At 38.4% G+C, this 26,671-nt stretch overlaps 2 protein-coding genes across 2 annotated transcripts in view; one reads left to right on the top strand and one right to left on the bottom strand.

The window, feature by feature from the left end:
* Positions 1-165: 165 nt before the first annotated feature.
* Positions 166-6,156, bottom strand: LOC106954165 (TBC1 domain family member 24-like). Its single transcript, XM_015043446.1, has 11 exons — positions 5,912-6,156; positions 5,549-5,745; positions 5,174-5,435; positions 4,969-5,082; positions 3,926-4,342; positions 3,596-3,835; positions 3,329-3,484; positions 2,593-2,656; positions 2,380-2,478; positions 995-1,289; positions 166-900 (listed from the first exon to the last, which is right to left on the bottom strand). The coding sequence occupies exons 1-11, from the start codon at positions 6,109-6,111 to the stop codon at positions 725-727; spliced, it is 2,220 nt and encodes a 739-aa protein (XP_014898932.1). The 5' UTR covers positions 6,112-6,156; the 3' UTR covers positions 166-724.
* Positions 6,157-9,296: 3,140 nt separating this feature from the next.
* stx8 (syntaxin 8) overlaps positions 9,297-26,671 on the top strand; it is a 31,806-nt gene continuing 14,431 nt past the window's right edge. The window contains exons 1-6 of the mRNA XM_015043445.1: positions 9,297-9,420; positions 10,453-10,552; positions 10,644-10,738; positions 10,980-11,090; positions 14,038-14,165; positions 15,022-15,114. Coding sequence (XP_014898931.1) covers positions 9,401-9,420; positions 10,453-10,552; positions 10,644-10,738; positions 10,980-11,090; positions 14,038-14,165; positions 15,022-15,114 — 547 coding nt within the window. The 5' untranslated portion in view covers positions 9,297-9,400. The remainder of the gene's footprint in view (positions 9,421-10,452; positions 10,553-10,643; positions 10,739-10,979; positions 11,091-14,037; positions 14,166-15,021; positions 15,115-26,671) is intronic.

The raw sequence follows: 26,671 nt of genomic DNA, 5'->3' as shown, positions 1-26,671 counted from the left end.
GTAATAAAAAATTCTCCCTCTTTTTATTCTAGCATTTAGAAAACAAACAATTTCATTACACTTCCTTAGTCTCATTAAATGTTAGACAGCGAGAAAAAAAAGAAGTGTCCATCAGTGTACGTGTATGTGTCTTCGATCGTGATGAATTCACATTTTGATACATTATTTTCACACGGAATGATTTAATTATGTATTGAATAAATCATTCAAAAAAGATGATATAAATAACATCCGAAAAATACAGGAAGCACATAGACAAAATATATACACTTTCATACATAGCTTGCTATATTCATATATACATTGCAACATTTTATTCCACTGTTATGCAGTCTGTACATGGCACCAGAAAAAGAGCCAATATTCCTCTTGTGTTAATGTTTTGTCAGCCTGTTAAATGTAGAATTGATCTTAAAATTCACTTCTCTGAAACAGTGAGTCACTGTACTTTAGTAGCTTTCCAATAAATGGGCTCATCATATAATTTCTTTAGTGTTAGCTGGTTAGACAACACACTGATTGACCACCTATTATACAATACACAAAGAAAAGATTTAGTAGTGAAAGTCTCAGTAAATTATATTCAAACCAAGATTTTTTTTTTACTTGTATTACAGTTTTTAAAATTCATCAAAAGACTTATTATAAATGCAATGTGCATTGAATTGCAGAAAAAAAAACTGTTGTCCAAAACAACTCCCACATAATACCACTCCTCGTTCGTCTATCGAGAATGAAAGCTGCGAGATAGGTAGATGGAGTTCTGAATGCCCCATACTTCCAGGGACTGGATCTGGAAGTGTCCTTTGCAGAGCGGGTTGCTGCTGAATGTGTCACAGAGTTCTGAGTTTCCTTCCTCTAAGTTATCACACAAGCAGAGTGCGTGGCCCCCATCACCACCTGAAAAAATGACACGAAAGTCACATAAACAACACACAATGTTCTGGCCTGACTATCGTTAACACAATTCTCTCAGCGTGCGTAAACAACGTACCGACAATGAGCTGACTGTCATCTCCTGCGATGAAATTTGAGGCGTCTTGCTCCTTTGGTCTCTTGGCCTCCTTTGCAGTTCTGGGATTTCCTACTGGAGCGCTGAGGGGGAGTGTCAGGTAGGATGGATTCTGGGGAGTCCCATTCGTACAGCTGACAGTTTTGGTCAGCTGGCAAACCTCTCTGTTTGCCAACTGAGAGGCGGAACTGCTTCCATCTCTGTGCTGCTGAGGAGAGGCTATTCTGGTCATGATGTTGACCATAGCCCGCTGGTAGCGCTCCATGCTAGGGCGAAGCTGAAACAGTCAGTAGAGTTTAGTTAACAATCTGTAAATGTAGGAGGCATTCTGTGTGATAATATTAAGAGGTTAATTCTAAATTTTTGAAGGTTTTAGGCAGCTATACTAATACTTGGCATCATCACTGGCATAAGTCCAGATTAGCTGCTCCCAAAGGCCGAAGCTCACCAGGTTTGACAATAATGGACCAGAAATCCTTTTTTTTTTTTTTTTTTTTTTTTTCAGTTTTAAAATTAATTAAATCTCATGAAACCTAAACAGAGTATGCCAACACATGTTTAATCTGGATGTTAACTGTCAGTCTATTTGTATTGTTGATTATTTACACAGAAGACCAGTGACCTTCCAATGTGAAATGTGTCCTGAGAATGGAACATGTAAAGAACTTAGTCTTAGTAACTACCTGACAGCATAGCAGGGAAAGTAAGGCCCTGTATAAATCAATACAACAAAGCACATAGGCCTGTGTAACATTTTTTGCTTCACACACCACTTTTGCTTTTCTAACAGCAAATCTGACTGGAAATGCTTCAGATGTTTCAGTATCTGTTTATCACAGAGCACTGTGATAAACAGTGTGACCCTCAACCACAATTCAATAATGGTACCAAGTTGTCACCAGCAGTTACTAAAGGTGATACTGAGGGACAATTTTAGTAGTTTGTAAGATTGAAACCTTGTTAAAAAGGAAGATGTTGGGCACAACACAAAGTTTTCTGTCTTCCATTAACCATATGATGTTGCTTTCATTTAATGGTCTAGAAACTAGGATTGACAACATCGAGCAATTTTTCCTCTAAAACAAACTGGGGTTTGTTCAACTTTAGGAAGCAGCAGGTAAACCCCTTTTTACATTTCACATCTAAATAATATATGTTTTTAAAGACTATTTTTTTTCTGTTATTATATTGTATTAATGAGCAGATAAAACAAAATATCACAAAATATGTTTTTGTATTTTTATTCCTAAAAAGAATGAACTACCACATAACATTTTAAATCAATTTTAATGCTGTAGTTTTCTTATACCAGTTTATTATAATGATATATTAACAGAAGCCTAAAAAAAGGGATAAAGTTGGCTTACCGTAAAAACAAAACACTCCCCAGTTCCAAAGTATGTAAGTCCCTGAGAGTCGTGATTCCGTCTTTCCATCAAATCCATTGACAAGAAAGCTCCAAAAACCTGAGAAAAGTGTCATGTCATGTTAACACTTTAATTGAATCTAAATATTAATATTAAAGATACTGCCATAGTCTAATTTATGTAAGTTTCATGTAAACCACTCAATTTAATTACCTCTTCTTCCATTGTTTTGATGATGAGTACTATTGGCTCATGTCCTTCAACACGTTTATACAATCTAAATGAGAAGGAAAGGAAAATAAATACATCAGTCAAGCCACCCAACAATTTTCCACAACAGGCTAATATATAAAAATTTCACTGGGGAACTTTTAGTGACTGTACAGACTTGTAAACAGATGTAATGTGAGAGTCATTAGCCATCACGCCAATGATGTGATGTTTGAAGTCAAGACAAATGCGTTGATGGTGAAAATATACCACTGGTCTCTGGTTACTCTCCCTCTACTAAAACATAGGCTTGAGTTTACAGGAGAAGAGACAAGCTGCCCTGTAGGTGTCGATACCTAATCACAACTCACTGGTGCGAATTTGAAAAAAATGCAATATTACTGTAATATATAAGAATGACAGTGACTACGGTGGTAGGAATTGGTCCCGCTGTCAGTGAGCTGTCAGTTCAGCTGCCGCTCTGTCTACTTCTGTTGTGTCCTTGGGCAACACACTTAGGGCCAGTGCATGGCAGCCTTGCCTCTCTGTCAGTGTGCCCCAGTGCAGCTGTGGCTACTATCCAGTAGCTTGCCACCATGTGTGTGTCAATGGGTGAATGACTGAATGTAGTGTAAAGCACTTTGGGGTTCCATGGACTTGATAAAGCGCTGTACAAGTATGAGCTACTTGCTATTTTTCTAAGCAGTATTTTTATTGGGATCAAATAAAAGTCACTTACGAAGAAAGATCTCTTCCATCTTCTGCGATATGAAACAACCGAACGGGGTTGAAGAGCGCAAAACGTTCAGGAATCCAGGCCCAGATGACCCTCATCTCCGTCTCTGTGACAACACTGGAGCTGAAGCTGTTTAAGTCCACTGATTCCACCGTCTGCCTTTAGGACCATCGAGAGCGTCAAAGATAACAGCAACATTAGATGTTATTTCTTAATCTTGTTTCTGGAGAATTCCATAGCCAGTCAATTGCAGTGCAATTGTAAACATACCTCTTTTGGTGTGTGCTGACACCTTTTTGCATTAGGGCATCCTTATTTGCATTGAACAGAAGGTTAAGCTCATTTCGTGTAGCAATTGGAATCTGGAAGGCCCTTTCCAAAAGCTTCTCAACTGTGCAGTGGCGAGCTACACTTTGCACAAAACGTTTCATGTCAGTTCTAAAGTCTTCGACGTCTGCTACTCGAGATGACACGGACACTTTGTAGAGGTCAAGCAAAGCTAATGCAACCCTACAAAACAGAGATTGGGAAATATATTTACAATAGTCAGGCCAGAAAAGAAATCGCATTTTGAAAAAATAAACTGGAGTGGCAACCAACCTGAAGAGAACCTTGAAACCCTCCAGTAAGTAGACGTCCAGAACTCTGATTGCATATGTGAATGGAAGGTCAGCAAAAAGCCACATGATCCAGTCGGAGTAAAATTCAAAGAGGTTTTGGTGCGAGCTGGCAATCAGCTTTCGGATGCCTCGGCAGCACCTGTTGGCAAGGTCCCCGAATGTCATGCAAGAAGCACGATAAGTAAGGAATGTCTGGTCGATGTAGCGCTTGTTAGGGTCCTTGTAGCAGATGAGTCGAGACACGCTGTAGAAACACTCTGCTTCATCCTCACTAAAGTGGAGTATGAGAGAGACCAAGGCAGGGAGGATGGGACAGTAGCTCATGTCTGGGAAGTAACTGCCAAGGCATATAAGGATCTTTTTAACAGAATTCATGCCTGCTTTGTTGAGACAGTATCTGGAAAGAAAGAGAGGAAGCAAGGTGCCCACTGGTCAGAATATGAAAACAAAATGGTGTATGCTCTTTTTGCAAGACTGTACTAAGTGTCTTTTACTCATTCATGCAAACAGGTAAGGCACAAAGTTAATAATTTGTAAAGAAGTAATTTTATTTAGATTACCATACAATTGAAGTACATTTAATTTTCAGTACCTAAAAACAACTTCACTTTTTCCACAACATGAGCATTTTTGAACTAATGTTTTCCCGTGAGAGTGTTGTACATGAATACTACTTTGGTAAACTTAAGTTTGTTCATTACATATTACATACTTTTATGGTAGAAATGCACCAGTTTAAAATTCAAAGCGGCTAAATAAAAACGAAAGGCTCTGGGAAGCAAGTTTAATCTGAAAATATAGTTAAATACCAGCTGTTTCTTTAAGCATTCTGTTTGTACTCTGTCTGTGCAATTCCAATAAAAAAATTCTCTAATATCTACATTTTAGACAAAATATTTTGTGCAGCAGATTAAGACTGGAGCTTCTTGACAATAAGAATTTCAAAGCACTTCTAATACTCATTGTAAGCTACTGTTTTGAGATTTTACTCTGGGGAGAAACAGACTAATACCACTGACTTACCTTGGTATATCCCCATCCTCCATGTAATCCGGGACCTGGTGAGTGCTAACTTTCTGTTCCCCAAAAAGCTTCTTGGCCAGGTCATAGTAAACATCCCTATTTGGCGTAACAGCCCTGCAATTAGTGAAATAAAAGGCTGAAATAAAAATTACCATATGAAAAACTAAAAGGAACATTTCTGACATGACATGATATTTGTCTTAACCTGGAATTGATGTTGTGGATGATATGATAGTATGCTTTGGCCCTCAGCGTGTGCGAGATGGCCCAGAAACCCTCTCGCCCCATTCTTTTCAGCTGCTGATGCCCGCTCTTCAGGATCTGCTGGTATTTCTTCGCAGGTTCTGGATCGATCTTCTCCCAGTCCACAAACTGCCCGTACTTCATACCAGAGCTGGAGCAAATCTCCCAGTTGTCTGACTCAGAGATGGTTATCATGGACACTGTCCTGGCACTGCCTTTACTGCCTGAGTGAGATAACCACATTCGTTTAGCTGGTTTTTCAATCTGTTTTTCTTTTACAGTGCACACAATTTTTGGAAAAGAATTTGCAATATATTAAAAGGCATTGCGTCAATACCATTAAGATCCTTTGAGAGCTTCTTCGACTTCTTTGGGTTGACAGGAACAACAGATTGATTCCCATCTTTATCGTTCATTTTGGACATTTGATTTCTTGACTGTGAGCTTGCTCTCTGCCTCAGTGGACAGGACCACGAAAAGTTTGCTGTGTCAAAATTGGAGAACAACTCTGATGTCTCATAACTGTAAAATGATCTAAAGAAGATGGGGAGATTCCTCAGTTAGTAACATTAATCATTTGTCCTTTGAAAAAGCTGAAGCAAACAAAAATCCACATAAGTACAAGTAAACACACAAAATACTACCTTATTTGTAATGTACGAAGAATAACTGAACCACAAAGGTGAGAATAAAAACATACCTGGAGCGAGGTCTTGCATTGGCTTCCTCTGTTTTTACATGAAAGTCACAGTTTTTGCTGTCCTCTGGGTTGTTATAGGAATGAGACCTCGGTCTTCTGCCTGTCAACATGGAGTTCACGTCTTGTTCAGGAGATGCAAAAGAAATCATGTTCATGTTCCCAAAGTTTGAAAACTCCGGTGCTCTTGAAACGTGAATCATCTCAACCCTCGAAGAAAAGTGTCTTAGAAGGTAATGTCTCCTCTCTTCTCAGTAAGCGCCTTATGAGCATCGGCACTTTATATAAACCTGATAGCTAAGGTCATGTGGGTTAGCCACGGTTTGTTTGTGTTGACGCTCGTACTGAAAGGAAAAAGGTCCAGTGATTTTCCTGTTTTAACTTTCGTAACACAAGGTCTGTTTCTGAGAACTGTTTCCGCAGTGCCACCATCGGTTCTTGAGTCAAAGAAACAAGACATCAGAATGTCTAACAAATGAACCAAAATAAAGGCCCTTTCTATGGATCAACTGTTCTGAAGTAAACACTTTTATGTAGTTGTTACTGTGTGGTAAAAACATAGTCACCCTTCACAGACTGGTTCCCTTTCTTTTGATTTATAACGACCTACTTGAAATATAGTATTTCCTTAAATAACTTCCATCTTTCTGCCTGCCACTGGAAAATTTCCCTCATGTGCTCTGTGGGAAAACAGACTCTCTTTGAGGAAATTATGTCATAGATTTAAACTACTTTTTGATTGAAGATATTGATGTATAAGCTTCATGTGTACAGTGCATTGAAAAAGTGTTTTCTTCCTTACAGGTTTGTCCCAGTTTGCCTTCCCGTTGCACTCAGATCATTAAACAAATTTTAATATCAAACAACTATAACCAGAGTAAATACAGTTTTCAAATGAAGATGTAATTTTTTGAAGTATAAAACTAGAGATGGTAAATTCAGTTCTGTTCCTCTGAGTGACTCTGACCCATTTCACTAAAGTATAAGACTAAAGAAAGCATAAAGGCATTGTTTTACCAACAAATCAATGCAGATTGTGTTGTTTTGTGGTCCCTAAAACGGGTTGTGTTACCCATTGTTGCCTACTCCTCACAGCACTTCAACTTAATTTATGCTTGGAGTTTAATAGGTCACTCTAAATCTTCAATTATCTTTTTCTTTTTTTTAATGTTGAAGATTTGTTGCAGGTTGCTCATACTGCTCCACAATCAAAATATGCCAGTCTTATTTCAGTCTTATTCTGATGTTCATTCAGTCTCCAAGTAAATTTTGTGGTTGAGACTTGTTGTTGGGATTTCTTTAAATACAACACACCACCTAGTCTCGAAGAAGCAAAGCTACCCGAGAACATCACACTATCATCAACATGTATGAGTTTTTCTTAAATGTTGTGTTAGTTTTTATACCATATGCAACAGGACAAACATTTTCAGAAAACTTTAACCTCCGTCTCATCATTTCACATCATATTTTTCCGAAAGTCTTGGGGGTCATCAAGATACTTTTGACAAATGTGAGGAAGGCCTTTATGCCCCTTTTGCTCACCAGTGGTTTTGATCATTTTTGCCCCATCTGTTACTCATTGTTGAATCATGAACTTTGACCTTAAATCACAAAGGTAAGAGTGTATGTTTACTGTGGTTATATTTGTGTCAGTAAAGGTATTGTTAAAAAAAAAAAGTTATATTATTTTGGAACAAAACATCTCTCAATGATACATTTTAAGACACAGTAGGCCAATCAGAAAATGTTACTTGTTCTGTGAAATTGCCTCATGGAATCAAAATATCAAGAAGGTGTTTTCCAAGAAGGCTCCCAAAGTTCCTATGTTTGTTGCACCGCATAACACATGTGTTTTTGGTCAAACACAAGGTTTGTTTGGGTGTGAAACATCTACTACCCCTTACCTCACACATGGGCACTTCATGTAGTGGAACCGAAGTTTACTCTTTTACCCGCTGGTTGTATCAGTTCACTTCTCATGTAGAAAAATAAAACGCACTTAAGATTCAGATAAGCCAGTTTAAAAGGAATTGATTCATGTTCATAGTTCTCTTTCATTCATTGTAATTTATCTGAAATAATACTTAAAACAATATAAGTAGCAAGTTACAGAAAAAGATGGTGAAAATTAACAAATAAAACTGAAAACAAAATCTAATACAATGATGCAGTTATATCACAGTTTAGCTTGAATATGTATGATTGAATCCAGAAGTTTACATACACTGAACAAAAAGACACATGTACCTGTTTCATTATGATATTAATGAAACCTTTGAAATGATCCAAGTTGAAACTAATTTTGTTAACTATCATCAAAAGCAGAAAAATGTTGCAAATGGCATCTTTAAATTATAGAAATATGCGTTACTACGTCTACCGCTCGTGCATTGAACAGTACTTCTGACCACTCAAGTACTCACCCTTTCATAGCGGTCACTGCAGTGGACAGCTATCTAAAAGACATTTTCTTGTGTTTCTTGTGGATCTTTATGTTATAATTGCACACAGACCACTGAAGTGGACACTACTGTGTCTTACAATACACAATACACTATCAAGTTCAAATACTGGCCATCCACTGAGAGTGCAAGAAAATTTTTGTTAAATCCAATATGGCAGACAAATGAAAAAGCAACTCAGGAATATCCAGTCCCATCTTCTACTGTAGAGGACGGCAGGTAAAAAAATAAAATAAAAATAAATATTGTGACATCAAGTGAACTCTAAAGGCTAATACTAGTGATATATTTTCCAAATAACAACTTTGTATTCGGAGAAAATTAAAACTGATCACACAGAAAGAAATTCTATACATTTTTACAAAAAAATGTTTCTCAATTTTTTTTGTTCTTTAAAAAAAAATCAAAAACACTTTTGAAAAAAAACAAAACGACATAAAGGATAATAATAACCCTTTTCATGCTTGAAAGGGTTATTACATTTGTGTGACTTTTTCTTTGAGAGACAGGAGTTTAGTTGCCAGATGAAACTCCAGAGTCTTTATATGTTTGTTAGTAAAATGTGTAAAAGTTAATTGGATAAAATGTGAATGTAAAAGATTGTACAGTATATCATATTATAGTATTTACTATCCATACACTGTCAGAGGTATTTATAGAGCATGAAATGTGTTGCTTTCAATTTTGCTGTCATTTTGAGTTGATGACATTGGTCCAATAAACCACAGAACAGATCGAATAGAATAGAATAGTATATACAATTATTTGTTTGAAAGCAAGTGGATAGATCAAAAATAATTTCATTCAAATTTAAGTTAAAAGGTTGGGGTATTATGCGACTGTTATAGTGAATGTAGCTCTTCATATTGTTATTTGTTGGTTTTTTACGGAAAACGATTGAGTCTCTGTAGTCAAATGGCCCTCGCCGTTCGCCGTAGTGACGTCGTTTCCAAAACAAGGAACGGCTTGTCAGTGATTACTGCTGTGCTTGAAGTTGTGCTATTTCGAGTCATAGTTAACTTTTGTTATGATGTCTCAAGATCCCTGGTAGGTGATTATGTCTTCTAATAAAATGGACCGTCTCAAATGTATTAATAACAGCAACATATGTCTTCTTTGTGCCCGGTTGTTTCGTTTTTGTACCCAGTTAGCTTCATTGGTTGCTTGTTCCTTATCAAGTCCAACCAAATACATAATAGTGTTTATATTTTGTTGCTATGAATTCTTTGTTGTATTTACATGGAAAAAAAAGCTGCAATGGAAACAGCATTAGACCCTTATTTTTCGCTTAACGTGACACAGTACTGCGCATGACAATGGGCAGGAATGTGGAGTGGTTCAGCTCCACATTCTGACTAGATGATTGTCACAAGTGGCTTGTTTTTTTTTTATTTATTTTTTTTTTATTTCACTGTTTGTATTTTTGACAGTATTATTGGTGTATTTCTTACGTTAGGCAGATGCGAGTCACATCTGCTCATCAGTTATAAGCAGAAAACTCCAAATTCTGACTGTAAACAGACTCGCATCTCCTTAACTGAAGAAACACGCTAAGCATATTATCTAAAATAGTTTTGTTGGTATCCCCGTCAGGAAATTCTGACGGGATTCCACTGAAAACGAACTATTTCACTGTATGACACAATTAAAGAGAAAAAGGAAAGCTTTCAAGTTATAAACAACTGCCAACATTTCACAACTGTGAAATGTTTTGGATCAGTGAGTTTAATGTCATCTCATAGATGCCACCTTATAGATTTCTATTGTTTCTGCTTTTTTGTCCAAATCATCGTGGCTTTGTGTGAAAAAAAAAAAAAATTACCTCCTCATACTTATAAGTGGTTCTACCCTTTGCTGCAGCATCTGCCATCAAGTGTTTGCAACAACTGTGGGGTATTTTACATTGCTGTGGACGAATTCTGATCCACTCTTTACAGAATAGTTTTAATTCAGCATCTTAAACTGATCATAGTTGAGATTTTGGCTGTAACACTCTGTTCTGCTGTTCTTTAAATTGTATTTGAGAAACATATCTGTTGCTGCTTCATATGTTATACATTTTCCTTCCCATCCACGTAGGTTGCAGAATTATGACACCACCTGCCGCCTTGCCCAGGAGATAGCAGAAAATATCCATGAAAGAAACAGGCAGCAGCGAACGGGGGGAAACCCTGCAAAGGTGAGGCGTTACCTTCTCTTTTTCTCTTCTGAGACAATGTGCCTCCATGTTCACCTACGGGCATGTGCTTTTTTTTTTTTTTCTCCCCCAGATAAATATGACGTTAAGAGCGTCCCTTCAGAAACTCAAACAGAATATTGCTCAGCTCAAAGAAGGCTTGTTAAGGAGCTCCTCGTCTCGGCGCATGTATCCTTTTTTTTTTTTTCTGACGATGACAAGTTTTGAAAGTCATGAGACTGAAATTACCGTCATTCCCGGAGAGCTGGTTCTGCTCGCAGTAACGGTGGTGATCCTGTAGAGGGTGTCGGTGTTCTGTGAAAAGGAAACTACATACATTGTTTCCCCTCATGATCAGGAAACCTCGTCGAGTCCATTGTGACAGATGGTGATGAAAGGTGATGGTTTGATCTTAACTTGGTCTCGTCAGAATGCAGTCGGAAGCTGACAGGAGGCAGAACCTGATTGATAATCTGCTAACCAGAGAGAAGCAACTCAATGCCACCTTCAAAGGAGACATCACAGAGCCTGAACCGTCCAGGTATTAACCCGTAGAGGAACTAGGTCATCCTGTATCGAATCAAACTTCAGTAAAATACAGTTTGCAGACACATTTCACATGATTTTCAGTTTACCTAAGTGGCTTTTTGATTTTTAGAATACAGATTACTCAACACTAATATCCATTGTTACCAATAATGTGTGTGACCTTTAACTCCTAAGTATTGGAATGATAAAAAATATTCCTACCTATGTTTTCAGGAAGATATTTTTCTGTTACTTACATGCCTTGCAAAAGTATTTGCTTCCGTTGAATCTTCCAACATGTTGCCACATTACAACCACAAGTTTTAAAGTATTTTATTTCCATTATATATGACAAAGTAGCACCAAGTTGAAAGTGGAAGGAAACGTTGCATGATCCTTGTTGAAAGGAAGCAACACAACCATGTTCCACCGTGGGGATCGTGTGTTCAGGTGATGTGCAGTCAAATTTCCTTGTTTTAACATTTTGAGCTTGCATGTAAACCAAAAGCAATTGGATCTTTGGTGTCATATTTTATTTATAGAATATATTCACAATATTGTGGTGGACAGTCACATAAAATTTGAGATAAGTAAATGGAAGTTATTGGTATTACAATTTAAAAAAGGATGAATTTGCAGGGCACTGAATGTGTAAAAGAAGGAGATGGTCATAGTTTCAGTTTATGTTGTAACAGATTTAATGAAAAGAAAAAGGAACACATTTTATTTGACTTTTGAAAATGATCAAATTGATCCTTAGAAAAGTCTTTGAGAAGCCTGTTCAGCCTGCTTTGTAGTGTGCTGTATATTAATTTAATATATGTTTCAAGTAGGTTGATGATTTTTAATCTGAAACCAAAACAAATGTTTACACATTTAACTTCAAATTTGTTTGTCTTTTGCTCAAAAGGACCCAGCTTTACTGACCAAGATTTTCCCAGACTTTCTCTGTGGGATTTAGTTAATTTTTCAATTGTAAGATTCTACTCTATGACTATAAATAAATAATAATAATAATAAAAAAAACATGAATCATCATCCTGTAGACCACTGTTTTAACTTAAGCTGTCACAGGATCTGTACTTGGCTTTGATGAAGTGTTACAGTCCTTCACACACAAGGATTGTGTGTGTGCTCACACACAAGGACCTTGAAGGTTCTTGTGTGTGAGCTGTGCGCTTTGACCTCTACTGGCATCATCACTTGGGCTGAAGCCCATTTGTCTGGAGTTTTAGTGACTTTCCAGGTTATTTTTTGTCATTAGACTTATTTGCTTGCTCATCACACATATGGTGGCCCCTGAAAAACCCTCCCACACTTTTACACAGGTGATATTTGTTTGGTCAGGAAGAAGTAGTGATGCTCTGCTCTTAACTTTTCCCACTTTCTTGTATTAATGACATTTTGGAATCCCAAACTGTTTTAGTCCTGCGGAAGAGAAACACAGGAGAAGAATAAAAAGCTAAGTGAATGATGTAGGTGATTGATGGAAATCATTTAAATTGCAGCAGAATCAGTTTAATCAGATCAGCCGCATTAAAAGGAGCCCTGCCGCCGAGTTGTGCCTGTGAGTTTCTCTGATATCTTTCACAAGCTTCGGATATGGGATTGATCTATTTAGCACTGCTTTGCACAGGCTTTCATCTTTTTACAGACCACACACTCAATTACATAAAAGGATTCCTTGCAAAAAAAAAAAAAAACCCAAACGACATTCGCTAATAAATTAGCTCGGCAAACTGTAATCATGTGGTGGTACGGCTTTCAGTTTGCTCACTCAGACCTGACTTTAATGGCGATATGTGGTGGGTAATTTGGATTTGAGGGAAGGCGTCAGACCCTGTTCCCACTGTGTGGTCTGAGAGGACAGAAGTGTGGGAGGGGATGAATTTGGCCATGCTTCAATGATCTAAGCTACTTTTTTGGGGGTTGAAAAAAAAAATGGAGTAGAATGCACAGCATCAAGCCTGCCAGGAGAACTTTAACTTTTAAATAATAATAATAAAAAGAAAGGACATGGTGCCGCTTAAAAGCTCGGCATAGCGCGTTGCCCTTTGGAAACACTTTTACACCTCTAACCTTCCTGTGTCTTTGGTTACACAGGAAACAGGAAATAGTTGCAATTAGTTAAATCTCGCCTGCCCATGTGGCTCAGTTGGGATCTGGATGCTCAGTGATGACAGTCATCTTACTTGTGTCTGCCAAAAGATGCGTCTGACTGATTTCGGTACTCCCTGACTGTTTTAATTGGTTCTCTGCACAGTAGGTGCTAGAAAGGAGGAAGTTCATGTCTGGCACTCGGTTTAACAATAATCAAACTTGCTAGACAGATTCGACTGAATGCCACATCTCCCCTGCTTCACTGATTGTATCAACCTTTGCTTGCATTCTTGATTTCTGGAAGAGCTGAAAAAATCCCAAGGCTTAGGAGGAACATCTGTTCACAGAATAATTACTAGTGCTCCAGAAATCTGGCAGTTTATGGAAAAAAGTACCAAGAAAAAAATCTACTGTTGGAAGAAAGGCAAAATAATTTGTGTTGAAAGAAAGAAATCACGTGGAAGAGGGTGCTATGGTTAGATGAGAACATAATGTAGCATTTTGGACAATATGCAAAACACTTTGTATGGGAAAATGGCCACTGCACTGAACACAAAATCTTCACTGTGAAACACGGTGGTGGCTGCGTATTGCTGGGGGATGTTTTTCTTCAGCAAGGGAAATGGTCAGAGCCGATGGTCAGTCCTGGAGGAAAAACCTGTAATATACTCTGTCTCACCTGAGAGGTTCAGCTTTCTGCTGAGCAACCACAAAACACATTAGCGTTACAATATAATGGATCACATCTATTATTGTGTTAGAATGGCCTTGTCAAAGTCCAGACTTTCAGACAGAAACAAGCATTTCCGTTGACTTGTTGCTAGCTGATTGCTAAAAACTGTCGTCTTTATGAACCTCAGATCCACGTTGATGAGCGGAGGAGCAGCAGCAGCAGGTACTCCCAACCCGTGGCTCGTTGAGGAGTCAGAGGAGACGAAGGGGCTATCCTTTGGAGAGATTAAACAACAGCAACAGAGAATCATTGAGGGTAATTTCCACTTCGTAGATCCAACATAGATCAAATATTATTTTAGGATCAAACAACCAAATCTAGCTTTTAAATATGTTGTGTGTGTGTGTAGTATATTTTGAACAATTTAACTGGCTAAACCTGTTTTGACTTAATTACCTCTTTTTAATGCCCTAAACAGAGGTCATTAATTTTGGATGCATGTATCTATCAATGTCAGAGTATTTAGGACTTCAGTTGATCAGTTGTTTTTTTTTTTTTTTTAAACAAAGTTTATATTAAGTAAAGGTCATTTAAGTCATGATGAGATTTTTAGTGAGTGCTGTAAAATATAGTAGTTTAATAAAACTTGATGGATACATTAAATCACTGCATTGCTCATTTTTAAATGTGATTTAAAAATGTATTCATTATATTACAAGACAACATATGTTTTTAGTTTTTATCTTATTTTCTGATTCCTGTCTGATATGATTTAATCACCGAGATGTTTTTTTTTTTTTTTTGCCACCTGGCTCCCTGCCTTCTCCATAGTTTCCTTTATTGTCAGTATACAGTCAATGAGTTGGGTTAAAACTGTGAAATCTTACCATATGGAAGGTGTGACACCAATGTTGGATTCCTGGAAACGGCTAACGTTTATTTCTGAACTTGTGGCTTACAAGAAATTCCCGTGGTGTGGAAAATGTCAAATCGAGACAACTACAGAAGCCTCGATGCGTTTCTCCCGTATTTTTAATGTTGTCACATTTTACATTCAAATTTTTCTTTTTGTTTCTTTCTCTAGTACTTAAAAGAAAGAAACGAATCAAAATGGATTTATTGAGCGATTTATTTAGTGTCTTCTGTTTGTGGTTGTTTTCTTTTCCTCCAGTCCAGGACGCAGGCCTGGATGCACTGGCAGCTGTCATCAGCCGACAGAAGATAATGGGCCAAGAGATCGGCAACGAGCTGGATGAACAGAACGGTAAAGTCAATGATCCACTGCTTCGTTTTTGTGTATTTTTTTCCCTTCCATATTCCCAAAACATACCAGAGTGTGAAATCAGACAGACAGATGTTGCTTATAAATAGAAGTACTTGCCTCACCGACCCAGACGGGAAGGAATATGCTGTGACATCACCACAAACGCTGAAAACTTTTCCACATTTTGTCACGCTACTAGCACGACGTCAAGGTATTTTGTCGGGATTTTACCAGGTGTACCAGCAAAAAGCAGTGCATCGATGTGACATGGGAGAAAAACGATACGTGCGGTACAGATTGCATGCAAATACAGTGAAACTTCAGGTCATAACGTCACAAAATGCGGAAAACTTAAAAGAGTTTGAATATTTTTACCTGTATGTGACACATTGACACATGTGCCCTGAAACTTCTACTGTGGAAGCACTTGTCCTTACAGCGAGGTCATGACCGTGTCATACAACCCACAGAGAAATGGGATCTGGCTGTTTGTGCAGCTCAAAAGGTTGGGGTCGTGGAATCAGATCCGATCAGAGCTAATGGTCATTTTGAGATTTTCCTGGCAAAACAGCGAGGGAGGCTTCTCCATCCTCAAATTGCTTCTGACGCTGGTAGAACGTGCTGCTCAGAACGGAGTACAGTGGTCTCTGGCTGATTTTTTTTAGACAGGCGGCACTCGAGATGTTAGATTTCCAGAAGATCAGCTGTCAGCCCGTGAACAATTAGATACTTTAATGCACTGCCCCTGGAGGCCTGGAGGAGTTGATACGCCCGAAGTAGAGAGTGTTGCCTTACCCGCAGGAGATGTACTCTTGTCATTGTCGTTAATTGCAATTACCGTATTTTCCGGACTATAAGCCGCTACTTTTTTTCCTATGCTTCGAACCATGCGGCTTATAGTCCGGAAAATACGGTACTATCTGCAGGTTTATAGCGATGCTGATTATCACAGAACAATACCAGTGTCATACCTTCATGACAATGTCAAAAAGTAATAAATCACAGCTAAGTCGTTAGAATCAGCCATTTTTAAACCTGTAAAATATGAAGTAACTGTTAAGGTTGAGTAATGCTATCACACGTGGACTTGAATGTAAAAATGTTATCCTTAAATCTGTGTTTTCTCTGTACAAGAATAGTCTTCCCATCTTGTTGGAGTTCCTTTTCTGCCCTGATCGCTGTACTGTAGCGGTGTTTTCCTATAAATAGATTAAGCTCTCTGTAGCTGAGCTACTCCTGTCTGGCTGAAACCAAGCGGCCCTGTTTATTTCCTTTTTGGGAAACCATTTCAGGTGAGGTCAGCGGAGAAGGTGAGCCTTTTCTTTAGAGGTCAAGAAATGAACCCAGAGTACTCGGATGTTAAATCCTTTCAGTCTTGGTCGCATCACAATGGAAGGAAGTGTCAAAAAACGGACCAGTTATCCTAATTTTGGTCTTTTGTACGGCAGAGCACTGAATCCTCTGCAAACAGCAGAATTCCCTTGTTATTCGCCAATCACAGCAGAAAGAAGGAATTCAACCACTGCTGCTTTGTTGAAAGCAGCTGAGCGATTTGCCATCACGCTTTTTCATTCTGCGTTTCAGACGTCAGTGTTTTTATTTCCACAGTAAATGTTGTTGAAAACGGTCTGACACATACCAGTGAGAATGGCCCTGCATAGGCATCTGATTCCCTTTCCAAGAGCTAATGCTATTTTGACTTTATTGGTGTTGATATTTCGCATTTTGCGGCCTGGAGCAGTGACATCAGGCTCAACAATGTCTTGAACTCATAAGTGTCAGACAGTGGTTTGTTCATTAAACGCATTCCCTCTGAAAAAAAAAGCACCGGCAAAAATTAGAAGCCGTCTCATTTGTCTGATTTTAATGGTTCTTTCCTAATTGCATATTTTACTGCTGCAGCAGTGAAACAGGCCAAGTAGCTGAAGGGTGTATTCTCACGCTGCTGTGGTGTGACCATATGTAGTATGTGTAACTTAAAAGCAAACTATATTAGTTCTTGTTTGTATCAATTATTGAAATCACCAACTAAATCAAATAGATAGCCAATCACAGCTCTCTTTGCATAGGAGTCCATAGTGTATGTTTTGTAGTTTATTTTGTTCAGCACCCTGAACTGTTATTTTACTATTTTATGGCAATCTCAATTACTGATTCACAGCCATTCCATAATGAGGGCTGGAAACTCGAGCTCATCCCTGCAGCAACATTTCCTACATTGTGATGTCTGTTAAACCTGCATACAATCTCAATACTTTTAATCTTGTATAGGACCCTCATTACTGATTATTTTTATTTTTTTAAAAAGCAGAAATAAATAGCGAGCGCAAGGCTTACTGCAGTACAGTGACATGGCAATAAGCGCACAGGCATCTGTTTGCTTCTGCTTTTAAAAGCAAATAAACTACATTGATGCTGGGAATAGACACGAAGCCTGCGTGTTTTGAGTTTCTGATTGATGGTTTGCTTCCTTCTGCTCCTAAGTGGAGTTGCTAGGAGTGAGCCATGCTATCCAGACGCCATGGAAATGCAGAATCATGTCATGACAGTCAAAAGGATTTCATCAAGAGAAATGTCAGGCTTGTAATGAGCCGGAGAGGTGAGCTTGATATTTTGTGGCCGCCAGGCTGGATGGATGGAATTTCACAACACATTCTCGGATCCCCCCGCGCCACCAGTGGATGTTTGAAAGGCGTTTTAACTTGTACAGAACATCAGCGTTAAGGGGCATTAAAATCAGCAAACGTGTAATGGGAACATAAATAATAGGCACATAAAAGCCAAGTGGTTTACGGTCAAACATGTGAACCACTCTAACCAGCACACAATTAATCACAAACCCTCGTGGTTGCATTTCTCTGTATATCCACGCATGAATGGGGCCTTTTAAAGCCACTCTGATAAAGCTGTGGATAAGAGCGGGCGAACAATGGCGTGAATGACTGATGGGTCACATCAGCCAGCACCAAGTGACGAGCAATGCAGTTTAGGCACTGTGAAGAAATTAACATTTTGAATAAAGAAAGTTGTCTCGAGGCGTTTCATTTATCAAACCTTCTGTCAGTGAATTCACAACCCTTCTCTTGTTTGTTGGGCAAGGATCGACACTGCAGCTTTCTTATTTAAGCTATTCCAGTTTAGGGGGGTGGTGGGGGGATCCTTAGATAATCCTGATCCTCATCTCTCTCTTCCTAGAAATTCTTTCTTCAAACCTAAAACATTTAATCTGAAAAAGCGCAATACAGAATTTAGAAAAATGAAGGTGGACAGCATGAATGAAAATGCCTCAGTGGCATAAGACTCTGTTTTTTTTTTTTTTTTTTTGTTCTTTTCTCTTTTGATCACATATTTTGATCCACAAGTTACAAGCCTAATATACTGAAGGTAGAAGGTCCAATGAATGAGTTGGGGTGTGGTCAGCCCTGGTCAGTTCATCAACAGACTCTTTTCCACATGTCCACCATGAAGTATGTCATGAGAATGGGTGGGGTTGTTTTTCTTCCACTCCCAAGTACATCCATCCTGCATAAGTTGTTGGCCGAGGCCAGATTTCTCACAAACTATCAATTGTGAAGGAGGGTCTATCCCTCCATTGTCTGAAAGGAAGATTTGACTATTTTTGGAGACAAGGACTTGTTGGCATATGTAGAGTCTTTTCAGAATATTTAACTGTTTTTGAGTAGGATACCCCAACATGAACAGTACAAAGTCCCATTTTTTTTTCTTTTTAAGCATTATGTGGAAATATAGTTTCTTTTAAGTTAATTTCAAGTTCAAGTGGCCTTTATTTGACAGTGGACAGACAGAAAAGCAGGTTGTGAGAGAGGGGGAAGACATCTGTCGCATGTCGAGACTCGAACCTGTGATGGCCGTGTCGAGGACGTTTATGGATCGCACACTTTACTCCTGGGCCATCACCGCCCCCTGAATGCTTGCTTTTAATGTTTTTTCTCAATATGTTAAAAGTTTGGTTCCAAGTATAAGCTTTTCTATGTATATTAAAATTTAAAATGAATTCCAGCTTCAAATAAAGAAGCTGTGATGTTGCTTTAATTTGTTTGTGCAGCAAGAATATCCCACCGATTCTTGCAGGGAGGTTTGCCTACAGTGAGTGGTATGTGTACATTCAACAGTAATATAATGTTTCTGCTCTGCAACCTATCCCTACAGAGCAGGGGTCCCCAAACTACGGCCCGCGGGCCGGATCCGGCCCGCCACGTCATTTGGTCCGGCCCCCTGAACAATGCCGGATCCGGCCCGCCTGCTCATACCAGAGAGCATTCAGTGTTTTTTTTCATATATTGTATTTTCCGGTTTATATGTGGATTTTTCTTCAACCACCAGGGGGCTTTTGAACAATTGTGAAACTTACTTTCCCTCAATGGAATATATACTCGTCAGTCACCGTTTCACTCACGGTTTTTTCCATTTGCATTCTGGGTAAAAATCTATCCAAAAGTGGCGTTGTCCCCCCCCCCCCCCCCCCCCCCCCCCCCCCGTCGACAAGAATTTCTTTGTTTTTTTTTACTGCAAAAACTAAGACCGGCCCCCGACCACAGAAAGGAACAGCTATGTGGCCCTCGCAGGAAAAAGTTTGGGGACCCCTGCTACAGAGCATTTGTGGCTGATTTCTGTAGGGAGAGCACATTAGCCACATGTGTTGGCATTATTGCTGTTTGGGAATCTCTGTAGTTTCGGCTGCCAGCTCTGTTGGCTCAGAGCAAAGGATTCCCTTCCATTTAACGGCACCTATGACTGACTCTGCCATGGTGTGGCAGGTCTTTTCTGGCTAATTCAAGTGACAGCGGGTACAAATCCCCGTCTCTGTTTATTTAATCGCTAACCGCTCTGGTTTGGAAGCCGTCTTGAAAGTGCCGACAAGCAGAGGGCTGATTTGCTTTCTCTTCAGCTTCAGGGAACCTTGGGCCATCCCACATAATGAATGGAAGGACTTACTTTACCAAGTCTGCCACAAGCATGCTAACACGTGGTTTCCATTTCAACACAGGAGGACGTTGCACCTTCATTTTGTGGATATTTTTCTGCGTTTATTTGTGACGGTGTGTAAATGCGCAGATGGCACTGTGCAAAAGTCTCATGCCACCTTTTGTTTCTTTAGATTTTGCTTTCTGTTAACTGGACTTTATTGTTTTCCAAAGTAATACTTGGATATTATTTTAAAAGTCTTCTCAGAGTACAATTTGATTTTTAAGGGAAATGCTGGTGATGATTATTATTATTGGTTACAACTGCAAACCATTATTATAGCATATGATGTAAGGATAATAACCCCATATACTATGCCCTAATGTTAGTTTTACAAATAAAGACTACTAATTGGAGTGTTTGATTTAATATTTTCAAAAACCTAAGTAGTGGTTTCATGCAAAAAGGACACTATTTATTTTAAAAAGATATCAAAGTTAATTGATGTCTGAGAGATAAATGTTTCATTATGAGAGTTTTAATTATAGTTCTTAAAAAAGAAATGGTACAAAACAAATGTTAGGCTTTAAAACATCTAATGAAAAAGCATCTAAAATCTTTGTTTTCAAACTGTGTATAAATATGTTGGTTTGACAGCAAATGCCTCCTGTCTGAATATGACATCACTGTATTTTTACTTTGAGCAAAAATACATTTGAGTCTAACAAATGTTCTCACGTTGTGATCGGCATTTAAACTACATTTGTGTAATACTGGCACAAAAGTGCCAGTATTACACAAATACTGGCACATTTTTTGTGTAATAAAATGTGCCAGTATTTTATTACACAAAAAACAGGCAGCAAATTAATTTGCTGTCTGTTTGTAGTCCTACTCATTATGAGTTATTAAAACACTATCCAGAGAGGAACATCGCACACATCCTGACAGATGTAGATTTAACCAAGAGCCACATAAAGTCATACAGCTATTCCTGTAATTACTGTATGACTTTCAGAACATGGGGGGGAAAAAGAAGGAAACAAAGTATATGAAATCCACACCCACTGCCTTGCAGAAGTATTCACACTCACAGTTTCCCATAATTTAAGTTTCTGTATTTTATTAAGATTTTTATAAGAGACCAGCACAAATTTTACTCTCCCTTTTACTCTGATACTCCTTGATAATATCCAGAATTAATTCACTGGGAATAGAGACCAGGCATGCACAACTTAATCTAAGCATACAGCTGTTCTTCGATGGTCTCAGAGCGTTGTTAGAGCTGGAGATGTTTAAAGCGGAGTTAGGTGTGAACATCTTTCCATTATCTATCGTGGGATAATGGAAAGAGTGAGCCACAAACCAGTGGCTTTCAAACATCTTTCCATGCCGACCAAAGTGGCCGATATGCATTTGTAAAATAATAATAAATTACCTGTATGTCTGTGGTGCTGTTTACTGTTGAGTTAAAATGAAAGTCAAACACCTGGTCTGTAATTACCAAAATGGTCAAGTTGAAAGTACTGGTTGTTACGAATAATGATTAATTTGCTGTCTGTTTGCAGTCCTACTCATTATGAAATGAAAACAAAGATGAAAACCCAAAATATACTTCGTGGTACATTTTCCACGTCAAGAAGATTTTAAATTGTCAGTGAAAATCTTGCCCTACGAAATGTTACAAAGTGTCCATCTGCATGAACCACCTGTGCTGGCGGTGGTTGATGTGATGTGGTAGTAATTGTTTCTATATGAGCTTCTTAATGAGAACATTCAGTTCTCGTCCAATAGGAATTTACCAGAGAGAGGAATTGGCCCTAACTAGAAAGCATTGACTAACAACCATTGGCTGGATAATTCAAGGAGAACAGAATGCGTTACAAAATATGTACAAACTACCTATAGACATAACATGAGCAGAGCTTTATTTGGATTAAGCAACAGGTGGATTTTTAGTGTTGGGAATCTTCAAAACGTCTGTAACATTCTGAAGTAAGTCTTTAATCATGTAGGAAAAGAAATGAAGGTGTAGCTGCTACTTTTCCTTAAAAACAACAAAAAAAACTTTCATGTGGGTAAAGCTCTACATGCTCTCCATTTGATCTCTTATCTCACAGCACACCATGTTCCAAGTCAGACACAAACACAGGAACCACAATCCCTTAAAAAAAGAGAGAATTTCAAAACCTCTTTTGTTCCACAAATAAAACAAGGAGCGCCTTATTGCCTGTTTTATGACAATAATGGTTGACATGTGTCTAATCTATCTTGTGTGCCACCAAGGTTTTTGAGCCAGCACCTCATCACCCCAGATCAAATGTCGAAATAGACATTTGATCCGTTATCTAATATTTTCCTTTAGCCTGAAGCAGTGTGTAATCTGACGCGCATCTTTTCTTCCTAAGTGGCTATTGTTACACATTAGAGACAAGCGGATCTTACAGTTTTGCTTTGGAGTCTAAAGAATCACACAAGAGCCCCACTGATGGGCAGTACGTGCAGTTGCTGCACCTCAGTTACAGTCCTCATTAAAAAGCTTTTGGTAGACCTTCACGCTGGGGGGATTCAAAGCTGTTTGATCCAAGCAGGTGAAGGGAAAGTCATAAGACCTGGCACGAGATTTAATACATTACTTTAGTCATCTGGGGAATTCTGGTCTTCCTCTCCACCAATCAGCACCTCCTCATTTGGCTCGTCTTCTGGAGGAACTGTGTAATTACTAAACAGATGGTGGTTCACTGTCAGACCTAATAGGTACAATGTGATTGTGAAAAGATGAGTAAAATATGCAGCTAGAAGGACTATAGTCACACGATCTGCTTCTGCTTGAAATAGATTAAAAAAAACAACAAAAAACATTGTGCTCTAAGCAAAACTCTTAAACTAGAGACTTTCAAAACTTTATAAGAGTTTGTGGGTCTTTGGAAGCAGACTGAGGGGAAAAAATAAAGAGGCCAGGCAGCTTCTGAATATTTGATCCCTTCACCATTTTGTCCTTTTTTCAGTTTTGGTCTTTTGACCAAACCTTCATTGCTGGCTTGGGAATGTTTCATTCCCGCTGATGATTTAAAGGTGACTTAGTCCACTATAGGAAAATATGGTCAGTGCAACTTTAGCAAGTCATGTCTGTCACCAGGAGATCACTCATAATTTTCCTTTCTTAGTGAAGCTTTTTAATTCCAAATTTTCCAGACGTTAGGTAGCCCAAATGAGGATCAAAGCCATGGGGATTTCTCTCATTGAGCATGATTTCTCCAGGATGAATTTCATGTGGATAAGTCGGCGAACAGGAGGAGAAGTTGTGAACAACGATGTTGATTTTCTGCGCTGTTTTTAAATTGTAGTCTGCCTATGGTTGTAGTTTGGCAATGGCAGTAGAGGAAGTGAACAAAGCCATTCGGTTCATTTTGGCCACTCTTCCAAATTGAGCAATTAAAGCCGGAGCAAGACGAATGCTTACGACATTTTTAATGCTAGCAAATGTGTTGTAGCCCCTCTTATTAATAGCCATCTTGTTCGGCACGGCACTTCTCTCTTTGCAGTGAAAAAATTGCGCACTCAGTTTCTGGTACGTTTCATGGCATAGCTTCCTTGACGATCGAGCTGGCGTATTTCATAAGTCATGGCCAAATGCAAGCTCTTGGGTAAAATCAGATCCAATTGTTTCAAACTTCAACAGAGTCCACGCCTCCAGCAAGCAATCATTTCTTAACAGCCGAGGATCCAGATCTGCTGCATGAAGCAAAGTGTAGATTTGACTGTTTTTTTTTTTTTTTTCATCTATTTAAATGCTGTACTACCTAAAGAAATAGACTAACAAGGAACATTTTTACACATCTGTGTGAACATGGAAATAAACTGGGATGAAATGGAATGTATGGATAAAGCATGGGAAAGTGAGAGTTGATGTTGGGGTAAATTAACCCAGAGCCACTCAGAGTTGGTGGCACAACACTTTACTGCTCATCGCTCCCGTTTCCCCGTCAGCCACAGTATAAGTTAACACTGTAAATGTTTATCCTTCCTATGGAAGACAAATGCTGCCTTTATTGTCTACCTTTCCTCTAAATAAATGTCCAGGGAGACTCAGTTCTTCTGTGTATTGCTCATGGACCAGAATGTGTGAGGAGGGTGTGTGTTTTTTCTCAGCGTCTGTACATGGGAGCATATGTGTCCTAATGCGTGTGTGAGCACATTATGGGTGAAACCACGTCTGGCAAGAAGATCAAAGTCCCACCATAACTCCTCAGTCAGCCAGTCAGCCAGCCAGCCAGCTTGCGTATTGCCGGGAAGCTCCGCACACCACAGGGGACGTCGAGTTATTGGGCTCAGATCATTTCAATTAGAACACAGTTGTTCAGTTTAGGAAACAAGTTCATGAACACTTGCAGTTTCTGAGGCTTTTAGGTAATTATTTGCAAATTTAAATCGATATTTAAAAAAATAAAAAATTCTGTCTGGAGTCTGCTGCTTGGCACTGTAGTAACAACAGCTGTTAATATTCTCTTTAGTCACATCATTTATATATCCTTTCAACATATAGACAGAATTTTGATTTTCATTATCTGTAATCTCTCATCTTCAAGATTACAACAAATAGAGGTTTGAAATATGTTACTCTTTGTGTAATGGACCAAAATGAAACACAGGTTTCACTTTAAGAAGTGAGTGATAAAACCATATAATTTTTTTTTTTCATTGTTTTCATGATGTAGCTTTTTCAGATGCGCCAAATCGGCATTAAGTTGCTGTTTCTATTTACATCAGCTAGCTTTCATTGGACACTGGGGGTACTTGTAATAAAGATGATTTTCTACCAGAATTGTTTTTTTTTTCTACTTGAATGTTCGAGTGGCCTAGTCAAAGTTCACAACCTAAATCCAATGGAGAATCACTGGCAAGGAGATGTTCAGAGATGCTCTTTCTCATTACTTGCTGAGTTTGAGCCATTTCACAAAGAAGAATGGCTCTCAGTTGAGACTTAAAGTAGAGATGGATGCAATTTCACTGAAAGGTGGTTCTGCAGTATTTTGACTCGGGAGAACCAAATATGAATTCATAGCAAATTATGTTCTTTTTTTTCCCTTTCATTAATTCCCATTTATTTCATCTTCCACTCCCCTCCCAGGTCCATTTGTTAATGAAGTGTGATGCTAGTGATGAAGTGTAACTGGGACCGGTCTGGCGTTGCTGTGCCATTGACAGGGTGGTCCCTGCCTCACACTGCTGCTGCCGGCACCCTCATGCTCATCACGCTCACATTGTTCAGCGGCACCTGGCCATATAAGGGCTGATGGTAAAGACCCAGGAATTCTCCAGACTTCACGTCTTTTGTACTCTACTTTTTAGGATTTTACGTGGATTTTATTTTTTTTTTAATTGTTTGAAAGATGACACAGTACATTAGACTTGTATTATTTGTGTGTAATGCACTAGTAACTTTAGTTCAGGGTCGTTGTTTTTCTTTGCTTGGTGAAACCGATCTTTATTGGATCAGAGATTCTGGTGGTTCTGGCAGCAATGTAGTTCTTTTTCTTTCAATATGGACATATTTTTGGCATTCTTCTTTCAGGACAATTGAATACTCTAACTGAACACTTAATATTCAATAAGAGATGCACTGTGATTGATTATATGGCGGATATTTGATGAATAAGTCTGCATATCCTATTTTTATTTTAGGAAATTATCATTCCTCTCTAAGAACTATTAAAACAATAAAATATGTTCTTCATTGTTTTAACAGCTCAATGAAAAACTTGAATGAAAACTTTTATGAATATGCCGAAAGTCTACAAATGTATAAAAATCTAGACAGACGTTTCTGAACAAATAAAATAATAAAATGATTTACTGCTTATCCTATTCTTTAAAATGCAAATCAGTTTATATTGCAGACCTCAAAAAGTGATGCAGCTCAAGATATACATTTTTTTACAGGTCGTACTGAAAATAAATCACGCCATCTTAACTCTATCTAAGAGAAAACTGACTTATTGTAGCTATACAGAAGTTTTAGAGCGCTTTTGCCAGCCTGTTTTAGTTTTGTACCTGGTCAGGTCATTTCCAGAACTCCAACTCTTGTGAAGTGTTCAAAAGTGGTCCAAGGACGAAACACAGTAAACCAGTAAACAAGTAAACAAGACCCCTTTATTCACTTGCAAAACGAAGACTGGTCAATCCGAGTTTCTAAAGCTTACATCGCTTATGGTAACGCTGATTCTGATAAGAAAGTCTCATAACACATCACAATTTGTTCAATGTGGGTCTACAAACCTCATATCAATCAGGTTTCCCATCATGGTCTTAAAATTACACCTGATTGTTGAATACTTGTTTTTTTTTGTTGTTGTTTTTTTAGGACGTTTTTCACTGCAGTGTCCTAACGCTCAATCTTTTCAAACCAAAATAGACCGAGAAGAACTCCAAACTTTAAACTTTTAAGAAAGACAGCATCACAGATATTTGTATTTTATATTTATATTTTTAAGATGCTTTTTATTCATGCTTTTTCTTAACCGCCAAAGCTCCCGCTCTCTTTACATTTCCAGGGTGAGTTTATTTACAATATGCAGCCAAGATTAGGAAAATAGATAGGAAACACTTGCAAGCAAGGCACTGTATATTT

This window comes from Poecilia latipinna, unplaced genomic scaffold (assembly GCF_001443285.1).
Source record: "Poecilia latipinna isolate Pla-1442-1.1 unplaced genomic scaffold, P_latipinna-1.0 Scaffold634, whole genome shotgun sequence".
Lineage (NCBI taxonomy): Eukaryota > Metazoa > Chordata > Actinopteri > Cyprinodontiformes > Poeciliidae > Poecilia > Poecilia latipinna.
The sequence above is the reverse complement of the archived record's forward strand: the minus strand, read 5'-3'. Positions and strand labels throughout refer to the sequence as shown.